Genomic DNA, 24490 nt, shown 5'->3' with positions numbered 1-24490 from the left:
ACCAGCGTGTGGCTTAAGTACAGCTGAGCAGACGGGAAGCCCTATTCCCCAAACCCTGTGGTCGTATGTACTCGATAACTATGATTAGCCGATGATATTCTCTCGTTTCTCCATTGATCTCCATAGATCACAATCGAAACGAATACCCAGGCTTGAATTGGAACCGGATTGTTGATAGCCCCTGGGATTGGTACGGGCTACTACTTACGGATGATTAGACCCTGGATTCGGAACAATCCGAACGACAAGGGTTGGGAATATTTGTAGTAGTAGCTATGGATAAGTGCCGAATCGGACCCAGAACCCCGAAATAATGTGCAAGATTTGAGGAGTGTTATTTCCTAGGCAAAAACGTTCACTTTCTGAAACCAATCTCAGTATAAAAGACTCGATTACGGTTTTTTCGCAGGTCAATGACAGCAGTGTAGATGCTAGATGGCTATCCCATGGGCCCATACCATCGAAAGCGAGAGACTCATGAGCAACATCTGGATCAAACAGGATGGAGGTGCTCGCAGTTTGTTGCATGTTAGTATTGCCTATGGCTTATAGAGTTTATACTGCCTCAGGTAATTATCTATTCATCAATAAGCTAGCCCAAGGGCCAGATTAAAGTGTTGAAATTGTTAATTTTTGTAAAGGAATACATTGCAAAGTGAACACGAATGAGCGAGGCGTGCCAGTGGTGGAATCTGGTGAAACCATGGAGATGGATAGGGTATCGCTTAAATAGAAGCGCATCCTACTAGAGAGGCTCAGACAGGTGTCTCTTCTTTACTTCGGCATCTAGAGAATGTCCCATCGTCTGATGCGCAGTTCATCCGCATGACTCGACTGTGTATCCAAAGGCCAGCGTGGACTGCATTAGTTGCCTTGGGAAGGTCAATCTGGTCCCGTGCCTTAATCAACCATATCCATATACGTGAGTTTCTCCGCAAATGGCGGCTTAGAGGATAGTAATTGGAGCAATCTAGATGGGCATACTGTATCTGATAGTAACATTCCGGACGAACCCCGGGACGGCCCTTCCGGCCGTTCATTTCCCCAAACGAGAGCGGAGGTGAGATCAGAGGTTGTCTAATGGGGCTAATGGGGCATGACTCGCACCGTTGTATTTATCTATTAACCGACCGCTGACTAGTTACCCTACCTCGGCTAATAATAGTAAACGACTGTAAAAATTGCGCCTCCGCCTCCGCCGTTCAGGGACTGCGATGTGCTTCCCACGCCAGGCCAGTTTACGCCCTCTTTGCAGACTCCTATTTGGTCCCCTCGCTTCCCTTCGCCGACTATTCAGGCCCTGTCGTCCCTGCTCCCGGCATATTCTTCCAATGGATTCTCCCGTGAGTTCTGACTGGTCTTTGGACGATTCGGACTCTTTTGAATTTCCCTGGAAATACGGGCCGGACACCCGCCCGCCGGAAGGCCACGAACTAGCGATTCCTTTCCTCTATACCCCTCTACCAGATGAGCTACCAACCGGCGTTCACAAAGATCTTTTACTCCTATACGCTGCCTATGTGGGGAACATAGATCGCTACGTCCGACTCCGGGATCCCAACCACTTCATCAAGCACGAGTTCGGGTGCGTGATCCGGGGCATCTATCATGACACCATGTTCGCGAAATGGTGGTCCCTCCAACCAGACCACCCCGATGCAGGGGGCGGCGAAATTGATGCACCGGGCAAAATGTCTCACATCAGACGCGCGATCCACACCAGATTTATCATGAACAACGACCTGTCACATATTGAACAGGAAACCGACGAGGATTGCCTCCCCTATCTGATTTGGCATCCGCACATCGCTGATCGCGCGACCTACGAATTACTCGCCCGTCGTAAGCCAGCGATGAAAGCGCAAGCGGCTCGCGCATGCATGGTGGCCAACTACCAAGGGGTTTACGACCGTATTAATGTCACTCCGGACTGGTTCCTGGTAGACCAGGCAAAGAGACTTGCAGACACTACGCCTTACTATCTAGAGGACTTGCAACGGCGGGCGGAGCAAATGGGCATCGATCTCACAGAGGATCCCCACATAGACTACTGGTGGAAAATCATCGCAGATCGGTTTATGATTAACTGGCGGCCCTTTATCCTTCCAGTGGAAGTAACGCCTGACCAAATAGCTGATGACGACGAATATTTTGAGAATTATGATGGCTGTGGGCTAGATTTGACCAAGTTGGAATTGTACGTTTGTTCTTCGGATCAGTTATAGCAGAGGTATAGAGATGCGGTGGATCTTCTAGGCATCTACCAACAAGCGTTGCGTACCGGGGAATCAGCCTACTAGTATAGTAGTAGGATGTCGATCGCTTGAATGATTCAATGCTAGTAGTAGTGGTGAAATCGGAGAGAGCAATAAACCATACAGCTTGGCCTGCAGTAGATGGTAATGTACGTCGAGACGCTGATGATAGCCCCAGATCCGATCCTCCAGCAGCCCACCGGGAGTTACCACGGCGGGGAGAGTCATCATAGACGTGGTGTCGGGGCAGGTCAGGGCTTCCATTTATAGGAGTCCCTATTTGAATCAGAAGACATCAACGAAAGGCCTGCCTAGCGATAATGTCCTTCCCAAAAGGGTGTCTCGAGCACCGTGAAGAAGGTGCACTGTAGGCCGCGATGGGTGCAGAGAGCGCACGCTTGTTGCGCCATCTGTCTCCAGCTTCAGTCCTTCTGGGGCTGTGAGTGCGTCCAAGATGCTGAGACTCCACAAGTCAATATAACTGAGTTGGTTCAATCAGGGAAAGAAACACTACGGTACACAAAAGGCTGATCCTGCGAGTCGGAACAACAAAGCATTCTCCAACGCATCCATCAACCCGGCCGCTCTATCAGCGACATCCCTCGCCTCCTTCCCAAGGTCGAAATCTTCTGCCGCAGCCATAAACCCAGCCTTCCAGAACCGCCACCTCTCTAACCCAAACGCTGCCTTTCCATCATACAACGGACCCGGTTTCCAATCCCGCAGCAAGTCCTCATCAATATCACCACTGAATCCAATCCTCTTGAATTGCTCTTGGCCACTCCACAAAATATACTGCGCAGCAGCAAGGACACATTGGTCCTTCATGCCGGAAAAGTACTCGGGGTCATCCCCGGCGTTCTCTTCAAACGCGCTGCGCATTGTCCAGATCATGTATGTCGGGTGGTTGTTGAAGACGTGGCGCGCGTCAAGATGGGTGTAGAACGCGTTGAGACTTGGCCACTCGGTCGGGATCTCGTCGTTGGGGCCTGGTTTGGTTTCATCAGGTTCAAATCTGTCTCCACGTTCTGGTTCAAGTAGAGGCTACATACCATTATAAGAGTCTCGCAAGGCCTCTTTGAGTCTCTGACAGCTGTAGCGTATCCGCTGTGTATATGGTCAGTTTGAGAGCATTCTTCTTCTTCAAGAACAATCCAGGGAGGGTTCTTTTCTCACCTTCTCATCCGGCTTGTCGATGAACTTTTCCGCCTTTGAAAGGTGCTCGACCAGGGTAGCGAGCTTCAGCTGAGCCGGGTGCGAGTACGGGATCTGACCTGCTATCTCAATGATGACAGTTCCCGCAGACCAGACCTCATTAGACAAGGGCGCATTCTCTGGAAGTAGGGCTAGAACCTAGTCAACAGTTTCGTGTAAGGGCTTTGTTGAGTCGGGTTGAAGAAAGTCATTCAAGATATGGAGGACATGGAGGTCACTGTATGTTTGGCCGGGCGGAATCTCGGAGGTCTCGTCGAATCCTTCTAGCTTGAGGTTAAGAGACATCTTTGCCAGAATTAGATCTGAGTAGAAATGAGATTTGAGCGGGGATACAAAGAAGGCTTAGAAGGGTGGTTGTACTTGAGCAAGACAGACTTGCTTGCCGCTGAGGCTGAAACCGTGTCCTGGCTATCTGCGTTTCACAGCCTACCATTAAGCGACTAAGCACTCAGCACAGAACATGCCGTTGCTTGGCCCTTTTGCACGAAAGATTTAGGCAAAGCAGGTAATAGCAATTGATCCTGGGTTGGCATTATCTTTGGCGAGGTACGGACAGATTGACAGTATAGACATGAGGAAGAAAATGGGTTGCCCCTAGCCTGCGAAAATAATCGGCTCCTCCTGAGTTGCCTGTCGAGCGTTATAGCTGACACCAGCGACCTTGAAGCCATCGCTATTGAGGAGCGTGATCGTGTCACCGTCCTCAGATAAGGGGCAGTCCAGAACATCAAATTCACCAGTAGCTCTCGCGCCCAAAGCCGCATTCTTAGAAAGAACCTGTTGCTCCCAGCGCGAATTCCGAATCCTCCACCGTGCAAGCGAAACCCTGCGGTCCGTGAGGTTCACCAGGGTAACCGACTGCGCTCCGCTAGACGGATTCACAACGGCCTGGCGGATGGCCACTGAGTTTTCGACAAGGTCACCGGGTAGGAGGTCCTTCCATGTCAGTCGCGATAGGGCGTGGCCGCCATCTTCGCTGGTATGCACGGCCTGCGATGCAAAGGCGAGGAAAATCCCGAGCCATTTATCGGATTCTGGGAAATGGAAGAGGAGGGCTCCATCCTGGAACACTCCATCGTCACCCGAATATCTTCGGATGTTGCCCTGGTTCATGTGGACATTGTGGATTCCCTCCCCTGAGTCGTACTGCTCGCCAAAGATATAAGCGACAGCCCCCTCGGCGATTGCTTGCTTCACTCGGGGTGCCAGGACATCGATAATGTCATTATTAAGACCAGTAATGTCGTGCTCGAGAATCCGACCGGTATTCACGTCAAACAGATTGCCTCGGATGTAATCGAGTCGCAGGCCGCCCGGCTCCGGCTCTGTCTCGTCCAAGCGCTGGTAGCCGGTAGGGAGATGCGAAAGCCCCTCGACGAGCGGGTGGTCGTTCATATCCTCATTGACCCAATATGCAAGTCGCGACTCGTCTTGGTCTCCTGACTTGATGTTTATGGCGGCTTCAAAGTTATCGCCCCCATTATTCCGAATATAGAGGGTTAGATGAGGTTTGTCGGACCCACGACGGTCGACTTTGTAGTCAACGGGATGGGCCTTCCAGACGCCATAATTGTCCAGGGGCATGTTGCTTGTGAGCGTTGGATGAGGATATTGTCCAGGTCTTTCGTTGCCTATAATAGTTGGTGATTTCAGAATGGAAGGGGTCGGATCTGGGGCATCGTGGGTGTGTGGTCACACTGTGGATCAGACGCCTTGTATAACGTCACCACCTGCGGTTCTTCCTGCTTTCTACCCTGATTGGCTCCCACCACCCCGCATATGGGAAACTGCAGCTTACCAGGCTATATTATAGAAAGGACGCCAATGGCTTGAAAGGAGCAATGGTCTTGATATATGATGATTCATAGTATTGTATGCGATGTCAAGGAGAATGTTGGTCCGTGAAGAGGTTCTCATGGAGCTGACAAGCGACCCTTGGCGCTTTTCCAACTAGCATCATGCTTATCCGTGTTAACAGGTCGTTTATCTAGGGTAAATAACTCCAGATGTAAACAAACTGAACACCCCAGGATGCCCCGACTGGTCCGTTGAAGATCCTTTCCTAGTAGTACATACTGGAGTATTGCCTTACTGCAACTGCTTCTAGTATGTGCTAGAGTGGCCTCTCTTTACAACGGACGCTCCTTCCTATTTTGAGTCGCTCCTTCCTCGAACTGCGATTGCCCCGTAAGGCAGGTACACACCGGTCGCCTGGCTAACGACGACCATCGTGCCTTCCACTATAGAACTTTCTCCTCGACCGTACCTGCCTTAGAGACTGTCCCTTCCAAACAGGATTCCCTCATAGTAGCGCGGCAATTAGGCGCGGTGTTTTACAAGTCCTTCCTATGTGACTTGGATTGTCATGGTAGGCCACCATTTCCGTGACATAGTACTCGAAATACAGTACGCGTAGAAACTGCCCTGTTAATTTCCCTATGCTACGGACAGACATGATTACGCAGTGGTTTTATTAAATCGTCTTCGACGCTGCTTGCGGGTGTATGCTTTGGTGCTAGACTGAGAGGTATAGCAGAACCCCAGGCCAAGCATCGAAGCAACCACTATTCCGCTAGTGACTGAGAAGCCCCCTGATGAATCTGGGTATGAATTTCGTTCTTGTGGAAAAGCGATGTAGAACTAGGTGTAACTCGTCGACAACATTCAGAATTAAACGGTCAAGAAAGGGTCGCGAAGTCGACAATAAATGGCTAGAATCGCTCGAGGTGTTTTACTGCGTGGCTAGGATTCCCTTTTTTATTGATCTCAGTTGCGCCATGTGCAGGCTGCATGCTGAATACGCACTCGGGTTGACCTCTGGAAGCGCGGCGAATTGAACCCCCTCAAAACATCCCCGCATCGAGCGCTACGGGGGCCTGGATTACCCCATTTCTCGAAGCTGAACGGATGCAACCCCCACGGCAAATTATTACGCCGGGTACAATGCCCGGGGCTCCGCATCGGAGCAACGGTAGCATCGGGGGATGTCCGAAGTGGCTAGAAGGGAAGGACTAAGCACTTGAAACACGAGCTCATCCGTGATTAGTCGCACTTAGCCGATTGAGAACCGGATCGGCCGAGCAGAGGTCTAGCCTGCTCAAATAGGGCAGTTCGAGGCACTGCCTAGCACGCGCGATCGAGGGCCCGTTGTCAAGGGCATTGGCTGCGTTTCAACTTGCCATATTTCAGATCATTTTCTCGTCTCACTCAGGCCATTTGAACTCCACTCCCCGGTTTATACCCCTTCCCTCTCCATGGGGTAGTTTCTCTTAATAAATGCGCTGATCCCCAAGTTGAGAAGGCTACTCAGTACCCACCTCCACTTCAGAAAAACCCAGCAAGATGGACCCAGCTGATATCGTCGCTCAAGAAGAGCGCAAAAAGTCCCTGTACAGAAATAGGTGGCGAACTGTGCTACACAATCCCAAGCTCATGGTCATTGCCTTCTTCGCCTCGTAAGTTCATCCAACTCCTCAACTCACTCCTCGGTATTCGCGCCTGACCTCGCAAGATTCGGTGGCTTTGAATATGGCTACCAACAGGGCGTCCTCGGCCAGTCCCTCGTCATGTACCGCTTCAAGGACAACTTCCCCTCCGTCGTCGATTCCTCCAGCGCCACCGGCTGGTTGACTTCCGTCCTCCAGCTGGGCGGTATTGTTGGTTCTATCTCTGCAGGTATTCTCGGGGAGATCTTTAGTCGAAAGTATACTATGTTTATGGCCTGTTGCTGGGTTGTTCTTGGGAGTTACCTTTATGTTGGTGCTTCGTACCATAATCCTGCGCTTCTATATGCTGCGAGGTTCTTTACTGGAGTAGGTGTTGGCACGTTTAGTGGTGTTGGGTGAGTCTCATACTCTGACTGAATTATTCGTTCCTAACTTGTTGGCTTCGTGAAGCCCCCTTTACAACGCGGAACTCGCATCATCTGAGCTTCGTGGCTTCTTGGTGTCCTTCTATCAGGTCAGCAACCTTCCTAAGCAGTTCGATCAACTCCCACTGACCATCTGTTTGCCAATACAGCTAGCTACAATCCTGTGCGAAGACCCTCTTTCAAGAAGACTCCCCCAGGTTTCCAATAAAATGTACTAATCTAAATGTAGTGGCATCTGCATCAGTTTCTGGGTCGGCTACGGCGCCAACCACATCGGCGGCATTGGAGAAACGCAATCAAACCTCGCCTGGCAACTCCCATCCATAATCCAAGGCATCCCCGCCGCAATCCTCATGGTCGGAATCTGGTGGCTCCCTTTCTCACCGCGCTGGCTCGTAAAGAAAGGCCGCGACGAAGAAGCCATGCAGACCCTCTCCTATCTCCGCAAACTGCCAATCGACCACCCGCTCGTTGAAATCGAGTACAAAGAGATCAAAGCTGAGTGTCTCTTTGAGCAGCGGGCCTTTGCCAAGGCGTTCCCGCAACTTGCCGAGAAGGAGAAGCAGAGTGTCCTCATGCGCGAGTTCGCGCAGTACTATAATATCCTCCGCAAGTGGGATGCGTTTAAGCGTGTTGCCACTGCATGGTTAGTCATGTTCTTTCAGCAGTGGAGCGGGATTGATGCGATTATTTACTATGCTTCGAATGTGTTTGAGGATCTGGGACTGACTGGCGGCACGACTGCGCTGCTCGCTACGGGAGTCACGGGCGTCGTCTTCCTCGTGTGCACCATCCCTGCTATGTTTGTCATCGACAAATTCGGTCGCAAGCCCATGCTTATTGCTGGGTCGATTGCCATGTGGATATTCATGGTCATCCCTGCCATTATCGTGGCCAAGTTGGGGCATGACTGGCCTGCCCATCGGGCTGGTGGATGGACCGCGGTGGTCTCAATTTGGCTCTATACCGGTGCTTTTGGAGCTACCTGGGGCCCGGTATCATGGGTTTATATCTCTGAGATCTTCCCACAATCCATCCGATCAAAGGGCGCGGCGTTTGGTGCATCAAGTAACTGGGTACGTTCCCCGGAGCCCCCCTCATAGCCTCCCATCCAACCCCGCCACACAACCACACTAACACGGATACAACCAGGTCAACAACTTTGCCGTAGCTTTCTTCGTCCCACCGATGTTTGAAGCCTGGGCCTGGGGAACCTACATCTTCTTCGCCGTCTTTCTAGCGGCCGGCATAGTCTGGGTGTGGTTGTATCTCCCCGAGACTAAGGGCGCGTCGCTGGAGGAGATGGATCGCGTTTTCGGCAGCCGGGCGGGAGAGGAGGATGCGATTATGCTGGCGCAGGCGAGGGCGGATGTCGGGCTTGATCAGGGCGTTGAGCAGGCGGCTGAGAAGGCTGCGTTGGGGAGTGAGCATGTTGCGGATGTTCGGAGGGCGAGTCGTGCGTCTCAGGCGTGAGGCATGGTGGGCTCCGTATGCGAGGGAGAGAGGCATGATGACTACGGTCAAGGCTGCATGACCTGCTTGTTCCTGAGAGGCTTGTCTGTAGTAATCTTCAGCAGGTCCCCCCTACAGATCTGTCGAGGATCGCTAGCCGAATACCGCTCTCGTGCTCATCGACCTCTAGTTGAATAAGCAACGGTCGCTAGCCACAAGCCACATTGATCCCCACATTCATGACTTGAGTTGACAAGTTGGCAACGTCCTCTTATTGGATCCATCATGCTCAATCCCAGGGTGGAGACGGTCCACACGGCTGTATTCTCGGCCATAACCGCCCGTAGGGGCTAAAATTCCTAGCGTACTATAAATTGAATAGCTTTGGAGGACTTGCCGTTCGTCGGTTTCAGATATCATACGTCGATGATTTTCATGGCCACAGGTAACTCACGCGCCAGGCAGTACCTAGGTACGCCTGCAATGTGCATCATCGTTATTGGTATCTTCAGATCCTCAGCGCTGAATTAGCGCCGGGCCCTGCCCACTGCATCATGGACCTAACCTGATTGGAATTGGGCACTGGAGGCTGCCTTCGAGGTCCGAGGGCTCGTTCCCCGCCCCGGCTTTAAACCCCTGCTGGATCCACCAACCGCCGATAAGATGGACTAACGGCTGTTATCTCCGTACGGCTGGGCAGGCAAACATCGGCAATCTCGTATTCCAAGTATTTCAAGTATAAGTAGTAGACACCAACAACAGCGTTCCCGACCATTCCACCTTACTATACATAAATCAAGCAACATACAATGGCAACGTACCTTATCACCGGCGCCTCCCGCGGCCTCGGCTTTAGTCTTGCGACGGCACTCGCTAGCGAACCAGTCTCAGTCGCTGGTCTCGTCTTCCTCACCTCGCGGAACACGAATACTCCGCAAATAGCAGAGCTTGTCGAAAGGTCAAAGGGACGCGTTGTTCCCGTCCAGCTGGATCCGAATGAGCCCGAGAGTCTCCGAGCGGCCGTCGAGTTTGTCGAGAATCGCGTCCAGGGGAGGGGGCTGGATGTCCTGGTGAACAATGCCGGCATGATGCGGTTCACCGGGGGGAAAGTCGGGAAGTTGTAAGTTTGTTCTGCTTTTTACACGCAGCAGCTGGGTTCGAGGGCCGCATAGCGCCGCCCAGGCTTGCCTATAGGGGTTCGTTCTGCCAAGCATATCTAACTGCTGACAGGTCAGCCACGGATCTCACCGAGGTTTTCCATACGAATGTGACACTTACGCAGCTGGTTACAAGTTCGTTCTTGCCACTTGTTAGGCAGGGGTCGAGGAAGATTATTGCAAACATGTACGCTCACACACACACACACACGCATCCTACCAAGAGACAAAGTGACACTGACGAGAACCACCCCAACAGCTCCAGCACCGTCGGCTCAATCACCCTCGGGCCCGCATTCAGCATGAACTCCGCCCACGCGTACAAGATCTCCAAGGCCGCGATGAACATGCTCACGATGCAGTATGCGGTGGATTACAAAAGTGAAGGGCTTACTGCTTTTGCGATTAGCCCCGGGGTGCGTTATTTTCTCATGCGTCCGAGGTCCCGACAACACTAACAACTACTCCTCACAGTGGCTCCAAACCGACCTCGGCGGCCCATACGCCGACCTCCCCGTTGAAGTGGGCACAAAAGAGGTGCTGCGGTATCTGAAGGAGGCGGGGCCAGAGTTCAACGGGCGGTTCTTGAATATCCATGCTCCTGGGTGGGAAGATGCGCCTAGGTCAAATCGGTATGATGGGAAGGATGCGCCGTGGTGAGGGTATAAAATGTCTGGGAAGGATGATAGATGGATTAGTTTGAGGATATGCGTATGAGACCTCTATGTATATCTTAAATAGAAGGGTTAGGTCTGATGATTTAGACGATTAGACCTAAGAAAAGCTAGGGCAGCTGGAGGCCGCCCATAGCAGTGGCGATGTACAAAATGAGCGAGTTATGGCTGGTGGGGCAAGTGTAGATGTCATGGCCCCCGCTGAGTTTTGTCCCGTCCTCAGAGTCGACTGGTTTAACTGCTCCGATAAATTATGCTCATCCAGTTCCTCAAGTTTGGGCCTGAGGCAAAGGACTTCTACGCAAGTGTTGTCTTGGCCCTGGTGTATCAGGTCATAGCCCTTTTGTGCTTACTGAGTAGGATTCTTACCACCCGCACGTATCTCCTCTGACTATGACTTTCCTCCACGGCAGTACGAATCAATCTACACTATATGAAGTAGCCTCTAGCCACTCTTCCAGCCTGCAGATTTCCTTCCGCTGTCGGAGAAGTAAAAGGCCCAAAAATGAGCGGGCATGGTCTTATGTGCTGTCCCTTGCACCGACGAACAGATAATGACTAGCAACTTTAGTCGTCAGTAAGCAATCTAGACAAATAAAAATACCTGTGTTTGTATATGAAATGGACCGTCGATGTTGATAATGACGGGTTCTCGCTGCTGCATGGCTACTCTTTTGCTGTCTTTCGAAAGAGGCAAGGAAGAAGCGTCTTACACGGTTCGGAGATTGCAGTGGAGGTACTTAGCCTGACTTCTCAAGCTTCAGATAAGAGGATCACTAAGAGGGCTAAGCGTCAAGATCTCGAACTGGAGGTGCTAGTGGTACCCCTTTCTCCAAGTTCTAAGTTGTTCCTTTTGTCTTCCAAACGAGAATGAGTCAATGGACAAGCTGTGGGATACAGTTGACTGCTGGAGATATCGCAGTTAGCGGACTTTGGCGGAATTGATCCAGTGCTGACCTGGCGGGAGCATAGGGTTGATATAAAATGCACCTCTTGATGATGGCTAGACTATCGAGTATTAACCATACCATTCAAGGATCCCCGTCGCCAGATCTCTGATTCAATATAACCCACGCAACAAACACTGAACAAAAGAACATCATGCCCCCCATTACAGGCTCCAATATACTGGTCATCGGCGGCTCATCTGGGATCGGCGCAGCGGTAGCAAAGCTGGCCGCCGCCGAGCAAGACGTTACCGTCTCAATCGCCTCGTCGAATCCCGCGCGTGTCGAAATGACGATAGAGCGAATCCAGACAGCCGCACCAAACGCGCAGATCAAGGGGTACACGGTTGACGTTGGCGGGGACGACGCCGAGGCACAGCTCGAACAACTACTGGCCCAGGTGACGGCTGCAACGGGGCGGCCACTCGACCATATCGTGTATACAGCCGTCCGGCTGCAGTTCAAATTCCTGCACGAGGTGACCATCGATTTCCTGCGGGGCGATTCCCAGTTCTTAGTTATCGTCCCGCTACTCATTGCAAAAATTGCGCCAGCGTACATGGCAAAGAGCTACCGCTCGTCTATTACCTTCACGAGTGGCCGCCTCGCAGAGCGGCCCATGAAGGGGGCGGCGGTGCTGGCGGGTTGGGGGTCGGCCTTGCTTGGAATCTCGCGTACACTGGCCCTGGATTTGGCGCCCATCCGGGTGAATGTCGTTAGTCCTGGGATGACGGATACGGAGATACAGGGCTCTGGCGAGGAGCGGGCGAAGAAGATGGTGGCCGCGGCGGAGATGGCGCTTCTGGGGAAGGTGGGGACGCCTGAGGAGGTTGCGGAGGCTTATCTGTACCTGATGAAAGACTCGAACAGCACTGGCTCGTGTGTGAGTACCAGTGGCGGGGATTTGGTGCAGTAGGGTAACCTTTATTGGAGTTTGGACAATTGGGCAGAGTATAATAGTGAAAGAAATAGCATCACCGTATCTGCTGGGGTTTCTGTAGTGCATGTTTTACACCGGAGAGAGAGACAGCCATACAGGCATACAGCATACGCACTGAGCTGATCTCGTAGCCATTGTACTGGAACAGTTCGTTCCCCATGGAACAATATTTCTCTGCAGCTTACTCAATCTCGCGTATGCATGACTTCCTGCTAGCGTTAATGACGCCTGTATACCGCGGCTCTGAAAAGTTGACAATTATGGGCATACAAGACCGAACTCATCGAAGAATGTCAGCAGCACAACCTCGCAGCGAATAATCTTCACCTCAGCAAAGTCAAGTTTAAAAGTCTCCGCAAAAGTCTCCGAGTGCAAACCTCTTAAAACATAAGCACTAAGCGCCAAAAAAGGCTTCGAAAGGCTAAGGCCTCCGTGTCCGACCATACGGCATCAATGCGATTGGTGACGGCGGACAGCGTAGGGCGTACAGCGTAGGGCGTCCTGCTCGTCAGCTCAAAACTCTGGGTTAGGAGAGGGAGCACATATTTAGTCCCGGCATGGGTAGAGCGCACGCAAAACGAAATCCGACATGATTCTTCACACCCGCGAAGATGGGTTTCTGGTGTCAATTCATTGTTGTCTCGTTCGTGGGAGCGGCAATCTATCATGTCCTCAATGCGCTTAATGATAGAAGGCGGATGAAGGGCGCGAAGCCTCCTCCCGGTCCCAAAGGTGAGTATCTGGATATATCCCTTGTCAACATTCCGAGTCTCATCAGAGTCGCTAAACTCGATCAACAGGCTACCCCATCGTCGGAAACGCTCCGGAGCTCGCAGCCTCGAAGGGGAATCTGATCCCGATATTCAACAGATGGGCCGAGCAGTATGGACCAATTGTCAAGTTCAGCATACTAGGCGAGAAGCAGGTCGTTCTCTCTAGCGACAAAGTCGCCCGTGACCTCATGGTCAAACGCGGCGATATCTACTCTGACCGTGGGACTCCGCATGCCATGGCGTATATCACGCATGATCTCAACACGGCGCTGATGCCGCGAGGTGGTATGTATTCATCTAGCAGTCTCAATGGTAGGGGTTAGTAGTGATCTGACACCGGTATAGATCCATGGCGCCGCGAGAGGAAACTCGTCGCCAATGCGATATCCATCACTGGCAATTGGAAATACCAGCGGTTGATGCAAGAAGAGGCAAAGCGCACTGTCTTGGATCTCCTTGCAGAGCCCGCGAAATTCGATGATCACTTCCAGCGGTATTGCTTCGGCGTCCTCGCACGGTCCCTCTTGGGAATATCGATCGAGTCGGCGGATGATCCATTCATCATTCGTACGAACTCGTTCATCGAGGAAGGGATGAAGTGCTTCCGCCCAGACGTGTATCCCAGCAATGTCTTTCCATTCCTCCGCTACTTCCCCAAGGCGCTAGTCCCATCTCTCAAGAAGCTGGATCAGTTGCGAGAGCGGACGTACAAGACGGTATGGGAGACGCGCTACGACGTCGAGGCGGCGATAAAAAACGGGACGGCCAGCGACAGTATTTATCGGCACTTCTTGGAGAATAGGAGCGAGTACGCAGTGACTGATGATGAAGCTGCCTTTGCCTTCAATGCCATGGTTGGAGGTGGGACTCGGTCACCGCATAATGCGCTCTTGACGTTCTTGTACCTGATGATGGAGTATCCTGAGTGGCAGGACAAACTCCAGAAACAGGTTGACGACGTTGTTGGACCGAACCGACTGCCTGGCTTCGAAGATATACCTAATCTCCCCTTTGTCAGGGCAATCGTCAAGGAAGGCGTGCGATATCGTACCATGAAGGCTGAACTCGGGCTCCCGCATCGGTTGGAAAGGGACGATATCTACGAGGGATACTTCTTCCCCAAGGGGACCGTCTTCCACGCCAACTATTCGTGAGTCTCACCACCCTCTAGACCCACTACCCGATGCCTGTGAACAAATCTAACAAACCCAGCGCCATCCTCATGGACAAAGAAACCTACCCAGACCAACACCCCTTCAACCCCGCTCGCTGGCTCGAACCCGCCTACCCAACCTACAAAGAGCCCCTGACAGTGCACCCCAACTGCCAAAACTTTACACCTTTTGGCTACGGCCGCCGCGCCTGCCCGGGGGCTGATTTCGCCGAGCGCACGCTTGTTATCATGGTTGCGCAAATTGCATGGGCGTGCACCATCAAGAAACCCATTGACCCAGACACTGGAAGACCCGTCGTGCTGGATATCCAGTATGAGACTGTGCCTAATCCAAAGCCGTTGCCGTTTCCTTGTGTCATTGAGCGGAGAAGTGGGGATCGGGCAGCATTGGTTAAGGAAGAGGCTGAAAAGATGTAGTTTGGCTTGGCATTTCTATACAGAGGCGCGTAGTTAATGTATATTGTTGCGTCGGATCAGATCAAGGGACTTCGGGGTTGGACCTGCGGCACTCGAGGTAGTTTAGATTTGAGGAACCTCTGGACAGCAATGAACGAAGAGGATCTATACAAACTGAATTTTGTCTTCCCACGAAGATAATCTTGGGAAATTCATGAGGCAATAGCAATTAATTCAAATCAGCACTTGAGATGGAAACCTTGGAAGCAAAGTCGTCATCGCTTAGACCTGATTGGTTCTTTCCTGGTGCCTGAGAATATAGGCCGCGGTTTTCCGGCATCATGTTCAGTCACATGACCTGAGTCACGGGACCGGAAGACATTGCTCGATAACGACTCTTGCAACGATGGCTGTGAAAGATTGGCCTCGTGTAAATCCTCATGCGAGTGCTTACTTGATCCAGACTCTTTTTCTACCGGTCTCCCCTTCTCCAATGCGCTGACCGGCGACCGAAGGTGGCGTCACTACGTAAAGTTTCTCGCGGTCTTGGCGGCCGCACTGCGCGAGTCCCTTTTCTTTGAGCAAATTTCTCCTGCTCAGTGTCCCTTTTACCACCCCATCTCTGCGCTCAGCAGCACGCTCCCCTCCCCACAGTATCTGCGCCAGAATACTATGCGGCCGTCCATCCGCCTCCCCATTAATGTCGCCGTCGTTGGAGCCACGGGTTCCTCTCAACTAGTCGCAATCCCCCGCGCAACCGACACCCTCACCCTGCAACTCCCCGATCGAAGCCGGGGATGAGTCCCTTCAGGCCCCCCTGGAGGGTAACCCCCAGTACCGCAAAAGAGCCTCGAATGAGCATGGACGAGAAGGAATATGAGATCTCCGAACCAACGCAGCTGAGCTTTATCTCCTCGCAGTTGGATTCTTGTCTGTACGGCTCCAGCATCGAGGAGCTCAAGTCGCTCTACGAACCGCTTTGTCCGCTTCTCGAGGATGGCACATATAATGGACTGTGGTGGCTGGATATAACGGCGCCGTCGGACGACGATATTGAGACGCTCTCGCGCATCTTCAATCTGCACCCGTTGACGACGGAGGATATCAAGACCAGGGAAACGCGTGAGAAGATTGAGCTCTTCGGACCATACTACTTCTTGTCGCTGCGTCCAGTTCGTCAGATTGAGACTCGAGAGGGTGTCCGGACATCTCCGGTGAACGTCTACGCTGTAGTATTCCGAGATGGCGTCCTCAGTTTCTCGTTCGCGAGCAATCCGCACGCCGCTCACGTCCGCAGCCGCATCAAGGAGCACCAGAGCCACCTCTCGATCACCAGCGACTGGATTTGCTACGCTCTTATGTATGTCTACCCACCACTATCTTTTTTTTTGTCCTCGCGTCTAACATCTTTCAGCGACGACATCGTCGACGGCTTCGCCCCCTTCATCAACCAAGTCGAAACGGGCGTCGAAATGATGGAAGACAGCGTCTCCATAACCCGGCCCGACGACATCGGCCTCGCCCTGCAACAGATCTACAAATGCCGCAAAGAAGTCCTGCACATCCGCCAGCTCCTCAATGACAAAACAGACGTCATCCGCTGCTTCGCCCGCCACTGCGATGCATTTGGCGGCTCCTCGTCACAGGTGACGCTGTACCTCAGCGATATCCAGGACCACGTCCTCACCATGATCGCGAACCTCGATGCAGCGGAACAGATGCTCTCCCGCGGGCAGTCCAAGTACCTCAGCCAGCTGTCGTTCGATTCTACGCGCATGCGTAATCAGATCATGTCTGCGCTCAGCCGGCTGACGATTATTGCCGGAATTGTGGTCCCGCTGCAGTTTGTTACGGGGCTGTTTGGGATGAATGTTACCGTTCCCGCGCAGTCGGATGTTGCGGGGAGTTTGACGGCTTGGTTTAGCATTCTTGGTGTACTACTTGCGATGGTGTTGCTTTTCCTGTTTATCGCGCGTAGACTGCGGATGCTTTGATTTATTTATTTTTTCTCTTGGCTGTGAAGTGAGTGGGCCAAAGGCCTAAACAGGGGAAGCGAGCATGAGACAAGGGAGATGTTTCCTGCGCATACGATAGACTAGTATATAAGGATGCAGAACGAGGCCTCTGCGAAGGTTGAGTGTCCTTGGAATGTAGATAATCAATTATATATGAGATGACCAACTTTGTCCAAACCTAATGTTCCCTGGTTGTTTCTGAGGTCGATGTAGCAGCGCTCTCACATTCGATAACCGGAAATCGGAGATTGGGCCCAGTGTAAACTCAAGCGTTTGGGCACTGACTAGCGAGGTGACCGGGGATGGAGGCAGTGGCCTACTGCATGATCGACGTGGCGATACAAGCGTCCTACCTACTGGGGCAAGAACAGAACATGGCCGTCAAGTCGGACAAATCGAACCCTGTATCTACCGTCTGGAGGGCATATCCAAGAATCCAATCCAGGGCCGCAGTGCGGAGGGCCTCGTTCGCGAGCAAATTTTCAAGGCAACGTTGTATACAGGGAAGATCTTGGAACTAGGTAGTATATAGTTGGTCAGCCTGAATCGACATCCTCCACCAGCGGACCTGACCGCGATGGCGATGAGCACAAGGCTTATGCGCACACACGCCACAAGCAGCAGTGAAAACAACCGCCCGGATTCCTTCACCTCGCTATTTGAGCAAGGCTCCCAGAGTGCCTGGGATGGGACCTTATCACGAGATCATGGTGCTCGCTCTTGATGCCACGTAAAACGTGCAAATCCAATTAGTGATCTCATAACCTGAGAAGTCCGGCAGTCTGTAGCTTTCTCCACAATCACTAGACACGAGGAGCTATAGCAACGCTGATTGATATCATACTAGTACCTTGGGAAGTACCAATGTGCAGTGACCGGAGAGCAAACTGGATATGGATACTCGTCCACCATCACTCAACCGTCCCTTCGAGCCTGCGAAGCTCGAGCTCCTACTCTTGAGCAGCAATCTCATGGGTACGACTCGACTATCACACGGGTCGTAGATGAGCAGATTTCGAATCGAATACTCCTCGAAAATATGTCTTTGCGTTGGTTACTGAAATCTTGCGGCACAGCACTCTAACAACTTGGGCGAAGCTCAAACTAGCCCAATTAAATGAGTCCGTCTAGACTCTAGGGCCCAAGACTCTACTGGCACTGGCTGTAAATAACCCCTCCCTTGCTCCCTCGTGCCTCCCGATACCAACACTCGGTATTCATCATTATTTACTGCCTTCAACCTCTTTCTATCCATCATCAAGAACCCCCCAGCACAATGTCCTCAGAAGACCTCGATGGCCTCGACGTCCCGAGTTTGGATTCCTTCCTCTCGACCTCTATGTCATGGTTCGTCTCCACCTTTAGCAACACATTAGAAACCATCAAGCAAGGTAATACACGGTAGCGGTGCTGCTGTTACTAATGACGCGAAAGCTATAGGCAAAATGGGATCCGAAATTCCCCCTCTCCACCACACACCAAAAGAAACAGCTCGTCGAGGAATGGATAAAACTAGGCCGATACGGACGAAGAGTACTTACTCCTACATTATTCCTTTCCCTATCCTAACCAAGCCTCAGTCAATTCAAGAGGAAATAGAGAATAATAGATGGATGTACAGTCCTACCTCGGTACAATCCCATCCCTGCACCAGACGAAATCCCCAGCCACCCCCGCGAGACGTACTGAATCCCACCGAACGCGCGCACACCGGGCAGTTCGAGCGCACGCTCTTTATCCGCACGTGGTACGGGAACCCCAGTGATCCAGCGAGCCAGGAAAAGGCGGACGCCGATTACGAGCGTTTGGCCGAGGTCGTTTCGGCCGATTTTGGCGGGTTTGGGCTTCTGTTGAATGCCTTTTTTGTTTTTGATGCGGAGAGGGAGTTTTCATCTGTGCTTCTGTCCGCGCAGAGCGAGAGCGGCGATGCTGATGCCGAGTTCTCTGACGGCGTCGCGATCCCCAGACCGGGGGTTATGCCCTCGTATGTCCTGGCTGCGCTGACGCACTGTCCCGATCAAATCGACGGATGTCGAATTGAGCATCTCCCTGACCTCCCTCCCGTTGAGGACCTGGACAGACAGCAGACTCTCCTCGTTCTCGTTGGAGACCGAAGGGCATGTGAAGAAGGATGGGTGCCGCATCTCGCGATCAACCGCAAGGGACAGGTTCTTCCCTCGCGGGTCAGGGACCGGGCGGACTGGGGTTCAATCAACCTGGGCAATTAGAGTGGCTAGCAGCAGTTGATGGAGAATACGCTGGATCCGGAGGAGAATCGGGAGATGTATATGTATGATGGGGGCGATGGGGGTGGGTGGGATTGATGTTCATGGTTCTTACCAGGCTTCATAGCAGCAGCAATAACCCGTCCGCTCAGTTCGCCTCCTTCTTCATCTAAATCTTCTTTCTCCTCATTGCTTGAAGCTTCTCCATTGAGAAACTCGTCAGCCGCCCGGAACGCCAGTTAGGGCCTGATAATTGTAGTTATTTGTATCGAGGTCAATAGCCCGGATTATAGCACGGAAGCTTCAGATATATATTCCGCCCCGGCCAACCATCCGCAATCCCGGTGCAACAACTGACAGCATCTACGATAAAGAACACCACATTTAAATAATCGTATATGATTGATTTCCTATATACTGATGCGTAACGTATGATGCATCGGAGAGAAAATGAGTGACAGTGAGAGAGTGGGTATATACAGCCTGGTCCAATGCAGTGGAATGAACAGTGAGTGCGCCAGATCCGAAAAACAAGACCAAAATGAGGTCACCGCCCAGATATTAAAAACAAAACTACCAGTACCAATCTATACATATGTCGTAGGTTAAACATTGCTGTCTCCGTTTCGTTGCTTCTCGGTGTCGGGGTTGAAGGGGTTTGCAGGACGCTCAGATGCGGGAGTCTTGGGTTCGTCTTCCGAGTCGCGATCGCTGTTTTCTTCTTCCTCGTCTTGTTCCTCCTTCTTCTTGCGCAGGCTGCGCAACTTCCGTCCCAGTCGATGCATCCCCCGACTGCAGGGCCGATAAACAAGCACAACAGGCGTGCCCACGAACTTGGCAATAGCCGCAAACCACGCATCCGGAAAGAGGCGGACAACAATCGCCCAGGGCAACGAAATCGCCGCAACAAGGATGACAATCGCCCACTGCTCATTATGGATGCGGACAATACTAAACGCCGACCCGCCAAAGAAGGCAATGATGATCTGGCACCCAACCATGATGATGTTGATCCCGATGAAGAACCAGTTGCGGTGCAGGCCGACGAAGATGTTGAACTTGTTGTCGAGGCGCCGATTGTTGAATTCGTTGAAAATCTGCATCCACACGAAGGTGTTGAAGACGATGGAGCGGCGTACGTCGTCGGGGTAGTCGAGGAAACCTTCGGTAGGACCGAAGTGTAGGATAAGCGTGACGATGAGCTGGAAGATGGATTGGCCGATGATCATTTTCCACATGATGGTTGAGATGAGCGGGGCGCCGCCCTTGATGGGCTTGCGGTCGAGGATTTCTTCTGTTGGTGGGTCGGTGGCGAGAGCCAGGGCTGCGAGCGAGTCCATGATGAGGTTGATCCAGAGGAGCTGCACAGCTGTCAGGACAGAGCGCATCTCGGAATCAGCCACGGACGAGATGAAGGTCAAGAGCACAGCGGTGATGTTGACCGTGATCTGGAACTGGAGGAATTTTCGGACCGCATCATTGACAGCACGACCCCACATCAGGGCAGTAAGGATACTCGAGAAGTTGTCGTCCATCAGGATAATGGCGGAGGCTTCTTTCGCTACTTCTGTTCCGGCGATACCCATGGAAAACCCAATGTTGGCAGCCTTAAGGGCAGGACCATCATTTGTACCGTCTCCAGTCACAGCAACAATCTCACCCATCTCTCTAAGCCTAGTAACGAGAATTCGCTTGTCCTCAGGAGAGGAACGCGCCAGAACCTGCAGGTTAGGCAGGACTTCATCGAATTCAGCATCGGACAACGTTCGGAATTTCGGGCCCTCCATGACAATTCCTCCCGTGTAGATTCCGCAGTCGGTAGCAATGGCTTTGGCAGTTACCATGTTGTCACCGGTAACCATGCGCACCGTCACACCAGCATGGTGGCACTTGGCAACGGCTTCTGGAACACCCGGACGGATGGGATCTTGGATACCGACGACGCCGAGGAAGACCATGTCACTCAGAAGAAGACTGAGATCGGCTTCAGAGGAGTCGTCGGGGCTGATTGCGTGCTGTGGCGGCCACTCGGCGAATTCGCGAGAAACAAGGGAAATGGTACGGAGAGACTGCTTCGCGTAGTCCAGGATCACCTGTTCAAGTCTCTCGCGCTCTTCCGAGCCCATGTCGATGTTTCCGGAAGGTCGCCAAACAGACGAGCTGTACCCGAGGAGGATCTCAGAAGCACCCTTGACGAGGAACCGATAACCCCCCTTGGGGAGTTTGATGACGGCTCCCATGCACTTGCGGCCGGAATCAAACGGCATCAGCTGGATGATTGTCGCGTTGGCGCGCTCCTCTGGAAGGGATCCCATTCCAAGAGCATCTCGAGCAAATCCTAGCAGTGCAGTCTCCGTCTTGGAACCAATGAATCCAGGCACACCATTCTCCTCGCCTTCGAACGCGGTCGAGTTGATTGCAACAGACTCAATGATCATCCGCTTGTGCTCTGCCGAGAGGTCACTCGCGAAAGCGGCGGAGCGGCGTTCCTTGCCTGTCTGGTTCTTGTCGTCGAACTCGTCATCGCCAAATGTTCCAGTTACAACTGTCATCTTGTTCTGCGTCAAGGTACCGGTCTTGTCCGAGCACACGGTCGTGGCGTTACCCATTGTCTCGCAAGATTTCAAAACTCGCACGAGGTTATTGAGCTTCACCATGCGCGTGGTCGCGAATGCCAGGGCGAGAGTGACTGCAAGCGGCAACCCTTCGGGGACCGCAACGACAATGACGGTGATGGCGACGATGAGAATGTCCGTAACCTGGGAAGCCTTTTCCGTACCAGTACGGTCGTTCGACGAGAGACCTCCTAGGAAGCGGAAGAGCAGAATCAAAAACAGAAAGATCGCGGAGCTGGCACCGAGCTTGGCAATGGCACTCGCAAGACGATCGAGCTTCTTCTGCAGCGGCGTGGGCTCCATATCCTGACGCATGGCCATGAGGATCTTACCATAGCTCGAGTTGACACCGACCGACGTGACCAGACAGGTTCCGAACCCTTCGAGGACCTTGCTGCCGGAGATAATAAAAGGATCCAGATCCTGCGGCTTGGTATGTCCCTGCTCGAGCAGGCGGAGGACCTGCTCCGCGCCAGTCTTCTTCAGCTGGTCAGATTCACCGGTAGCTGAGGACTCATCGCATTTGACATTATGCCCATCGATGTAGATTCCATCAACAGGGACGAGGTCTCCAGGCTCTAGATGCAGAACATCGCCAACCAATACATCATGCACCGATATCCTTACTGACTTTCCAGATCGTATCACCGTCACCTCGCGGTCCTCCTTTTTCTTGTTTAATCTGACAAAAGCCCGTTCCTTCTGAAAGTCGTTCAACGACCCTACTAGGACCACAATAACTATAGCAACGCAGATCGCGCACCCTTCGACCCAGTCGAGCGGCATTCCAGAGCCCGGAGGATGATCCACTCCAAACGTCTCGTACAACCCCAAAGCCAGCGAGATCGCAGCAGCTGCAGTGAGCAAAATCAAGACCTTGTCGTTGTACGCAAGCCACATCAATTTCCACAGCGGCGTCGCCTTCTTCTCCGGAAGCACATTGGGTTTGAAAACGCGTATCCGGTCGGCGAAGGGGTCACCTCCACCACTCTTTCCATCCCCTATCGTTGTTTCGTTTGTGCTGAGGCCCGCGCTGAGATCCGTGTGTAGCCCGCTCACCAGCCCCGACAACCCTCCCAGAGCGGCGAAGGCGGCCAGCGACTTCGGATTCAATAATTTATTCAGTTGCCCTGGCGAATATGCAAACGGGTTGTTTTCGACGACAAAGTCGGCCTCGGTTCCGGGATCCGGCCGGAGCGCCTCTTCTCGCTCGTCGGAGGAAAAGACACTGGCGGGGCTCGAAGAGGGTCGGTCTTTGGCTTTGGGCACACCCAGGCTGGAGCTGCTGGGGGCCATTGTGCTGCCGCTCATGGCTCGGTCGCGGCCGGTGTAGTCGCTTCCGACCGCGGTTAAATTGCTGAGGGACCTCTCCCGGGAGGTCTCATCGAGCGCTGGGTTTGAGGCATCGGCTTCGGAGTCTGTCGCAGTTTCCTAGCCGGTTCTGCGTTAGGGCAGTGCGACAGACGGGGAGAGACAGAGCTTACCAGGACATCAAAGGTTATCGCCGGGACGGATCCTGGAGCAGCCATGATTATCTATTCGGTGTTAAGGTAAATTGGGCATGAGAAGACAGCAAACAAACGAGCGCTAGCAGCATTTGACGGGCAAGGCCTTTGAAAAGGGCGTGATGGGCATGCTCTGATTGCTTGGATGTGGACTGCACAGCCTCCCTGGGCTTCTTGTCGGCGCCCCCAGATTGGCCAGCCAAGCACCGCACCAAGAGCCAAGCGCGGCCTGCCTCCGCGTCTGCAGCTGGCTCAGGGTCTTGGAACAATCTTTTCCCCCCAAATTATCCTCGCAGAAAGAATTGTGCAGCGGGTACCCGATTTTGGCCAGGGTTGTGTCGCTTGCCACCATCGTTGCCAGGGTCTCCAGCTCAACCAGCTCCTCCACAGCCGATTTCATAAGCTGAGAGCTCTGGACTGAAGGCCAAGCGCTTGGCTGACACAGCTCTAGATTGGCTGGAGCGTACTTACCGGTGCCCATCTTACATGCAGGGTTCAGGGAAAGCGTCCTGTAAGCCAAGTTGATCACCCGCCGAGCGTGGCTTCTCGTAATTACATCCTTTTTCGTGTTCATTATTCCTTCTCGGCGACTGAGGGCTCCGAGCTTTGCAGCGCTGGAGCGAACGATGTCTTCTGCATGATCATTGATGGTCGTGGCTTCCCCACTTTCCGTCGTGATGGGCGCTTTCCTCGCTCGCCAGGGTCTCCCATTTCGCCCAGAAATAACGTCATCCGCATCACGTTGAGAGACCCTGAATTCCAATAGTTCCCTCCGCTTCCAGCGGTCTGACTCCGCTGATATCACTGTTGGCACTCGGCGCCGAGGCATGGGCGCTTGCAAGAGCGGCTCGACGCCCGTTTGTTCGAGTGACAAGTTTATGAAGGCTGGATAACGAGATGATTCCGGCCTGATGGGTGAAGGGTTGTCTCAAAGAGAGAGCACGGTATATAAGCTTACGGTCATCATGACACCCGATCGGGAAGTCTGGAGCAGGCTTTGTCTGACTCTTTGGGGTGCCAGAGCCTCATCAGCAGCATGTCATTGTCGAGCTTCGAAGGCTCTGTCGATGGGCGGCCTGACTCCATGTTCCTGCAGGATCAGAGCGGGAGAGAGGTCCGCGACAGGCCTTCAAATCATTGCTCGTTCATCAGCACAGCTTTTCGCACGCCGTATAAATCGCTTAGGCGTTTCTCGATCAGCAAGGCTGTTGAGTGACAGCACAGGTCGACAAGAACATCGCCCAGTCTTCAGGCTCGAATGCCAATACTTTTACCT

At 52.8% G+C, this 24490-nt stretch overlaps 11 protein-coding genes across 11 annotated transcripts; 7 read left to right on the top strand and 4 right to left on the bottom strand.

The window, feature by feature from the left end:
* Positions 1-1331: 1331 nt before the first annotated feature.
* BJX68DRAFT_266657 (uncharacterized protein) lies at positions 1332-2225 on the top strand (the record flags this gene model as incomplete). Its single annotated transcript, XM_071045568.1, has 1 exon — positions 1332-2225. The coding sequence occupies one exon, from the start codon at positions 1332-1334 to the stop codon at positions 2223-2225; it is 894 nt and encodes a 297-aa protein (XP_070899317.1).
* A 540-nt stretch (positions 2226-2765) lies between these two features.
* Positions 2766-3755, bottom strand: BJX68DRAFT_266656 (DUF3632 domain-containing protein; the record flags this gene model as incomplete). The annotated part of the gene is made up of 4 exons (XM_071045567.1): positions 2766-3244; positions 3308-3362; positions 3432-3601; positions 3689-3755. 4 exons carry the CDS (start codon positions 3753-3755, stop codon positions 2766-2768), a joined length of 771 nt encoding a protein of 256 aa, XP_070899316.1.
* A 309-nt stretch (positions 3756-4064) lies between these two features.
* Positions 4065-5101, bottom strand: BJX68DRAFT_275766 (uncharacterized protein; the record flags this gene model as incomplete). Its single annotated transcript, XM_071047914.1, has 1 exon — positions 4065-5101. The coding sequence occupies exon 1, from the start codon at positions 5052-5054 to the stop codon at positions 4065-4067; it is 990 nt and encodes a 329-aa protein (XP_070899315.1). The 5' UTR covers positions 5055-5101.
* A 1711-nt stretch (positions 5102-6812) lies between these two features.
* Positions 6813-8950, top strand: BJX68DRAFT_275765 (sugar porter family MFS transporter; the record flags this gene model as incomplete). Its single annotated transcript, XM_071047913.1, has 6 exons — positions 6813-6925; positions 6982-7311; positions 7367-7450; positions 7571-8417; positions 8494-8764; positions 8919-8950. The coding sequence occupies 6 exons, from the start codon at positions 6813-6815 to the stop codon at positions 8948-8950; spliced, it is 1677 nt and encodes a 558-aa protein (XP_070899314.1).
* Positions 8951-9552: 602 nt separating this feature from the next.
* On the top strand, positions 9553-10881 carry BJX68DRAFT_236960 (SDR family oxidoreductase). The gene is made up of 4 exons (XM_071040094.1): positions 9553-9913; positions 10024-10137; positions 10210-10366; positions 10425-10881. Exons 1-4 carry the CDS (start codon positions 9603-9605, stop codon positions 10608-10610), a joined length of 768 nt encoding a protein of 255 aa, XP_070899313.1. The 5' UTR covers positions 9553-9602; the 3' UTR covers positions 10611-10881.
* Positions 10882-11677: 796 nt separating this feature from the next.
* Positions 11678-12487, top strand: BJX68DRAFT_275763 (uncharacterized protein; the record flags this gene model as incomplete). The annotated part of the gene is made up of 1 exon (XM_071047912.1): positions 11678-12487. The coding sequence occupies exon 1, from the start codon at positions 11726-11728 to the stop codon at positions 12485-12487; it is 762 nt and encodes a 253-aa protein (XP_070899312.1). The 5' UTR covers positions 11678-11725.
* Positions 12488-13122: 635 nt separating this feature from the next.
* On the top strand, positions 13123-14875 carry psoD (cytochrome P450 monooxygenase psoD; the record flags this gene model as incomplete). The annotated part of the gene is made up of 4 exons (XM_071045566.1): positions 13123-13243; positions 13312-13569; positions 13630-14434; positions 14497-14875. 4 exons carry the CDS (start codon positions 13123-13125, stop codon positions 14873-14875), a joined length of 1563 nt encoding a protein of 520 aa, XP_070899311.1.
* A 599-nt stretch (positions 14876-15474) lies between these two features.
* On the top strand, positions 15475-17035 carry BJX68DRAFT_236956 (magnesium transporter CorA family protein). Its single transcript, XM_071040093.1, has 2 exons — positions 15475-16214; positions 16269-17035. The coding sequence occupies exons 1-2, from the start codon at positions 15652-15654 to the stop codon at positions 16846-16848; spliced, it is 1143 nt and encodes a 380-aa protein (XP_070899310.1). The 5' UTR covers positions 15475-15651; the 3' UTR covers positions 16849-17035.
* Positions 17036-18145: 1110 nt separating this feature from the next.
* Positions 18146-19097, top strand: BJX68DRAFT_266650 (uncharacterized protein; the record flags this gene model as incomplete). Its single annotated transcript, XM_071045565.1, has 2 exons — positions 18146-18260; positions 18310-19097. The coding sequence occupies 2 exons, from the start codon at positions 18146-18148 to the stop codon at positions 19095-19097; spliced, it is 903 nt and encodes a 300-aa protein (XP_070899309.1).
* A 380-nt stretch (positions 19098-19477) lies between these two features.
* On the bottom strand, positions 19478-23276 carry BJX68DRAFT_236955 (uncharacterized protein). The gene is made up of 2 exons (XM_071040092.1): positions 23194-23276; positions 19478-23140 (listed from the first exon to the last, which is right to left on the bottom strand). Exons 1-2 carry the CDS (start codon positions 23236-23238, stop codon positions 19700-19702), a joined length of 3486 nt encoding a protein of 1161 aa, XP_070899308.1. The 5' UTR covers positions 23239-23276; the 3' UTR covers positions 19478-19699.
* On the bottom strand, positions 23159-24322 carry BJX68DRAFT_91029 (uncharacterized protein). Its single transcript, XM_071049995.1, has one exon. The coding sequence runs from the start codon at positions 24041-24043 to the stop codon at positions 23297-23299; it is 747 nt and encodes a 248-aa protein (XP_070899307.1). The 5' UTR covers positions 24044-24322; the 3' UTR covers positions 23159-23296.
* Between the last annotated feature and the right edge of the window lie 168 nt (positions 24323-24490).

Source organism: Aspergillus pseudodeflectus (genome assembly GCF_044049435.1).
Source record: "Aspergillus pseudodeflectus strain CBS 756.74 chromosome Unknown BJX68scaffold_20, whole genome shotgun sequence".
Taxonomy (NCBI): domain Eukaryota; kingdom Fungi; phylum Ascomycota; class Eurotiomycetes; order Eurotiales; family Aspergillaceae; genus Aspergillus; species Aspergillus pseudodeflectus.
This window is presented reverse-complemented; position numbering and strand designations above follow the sequence as displayed.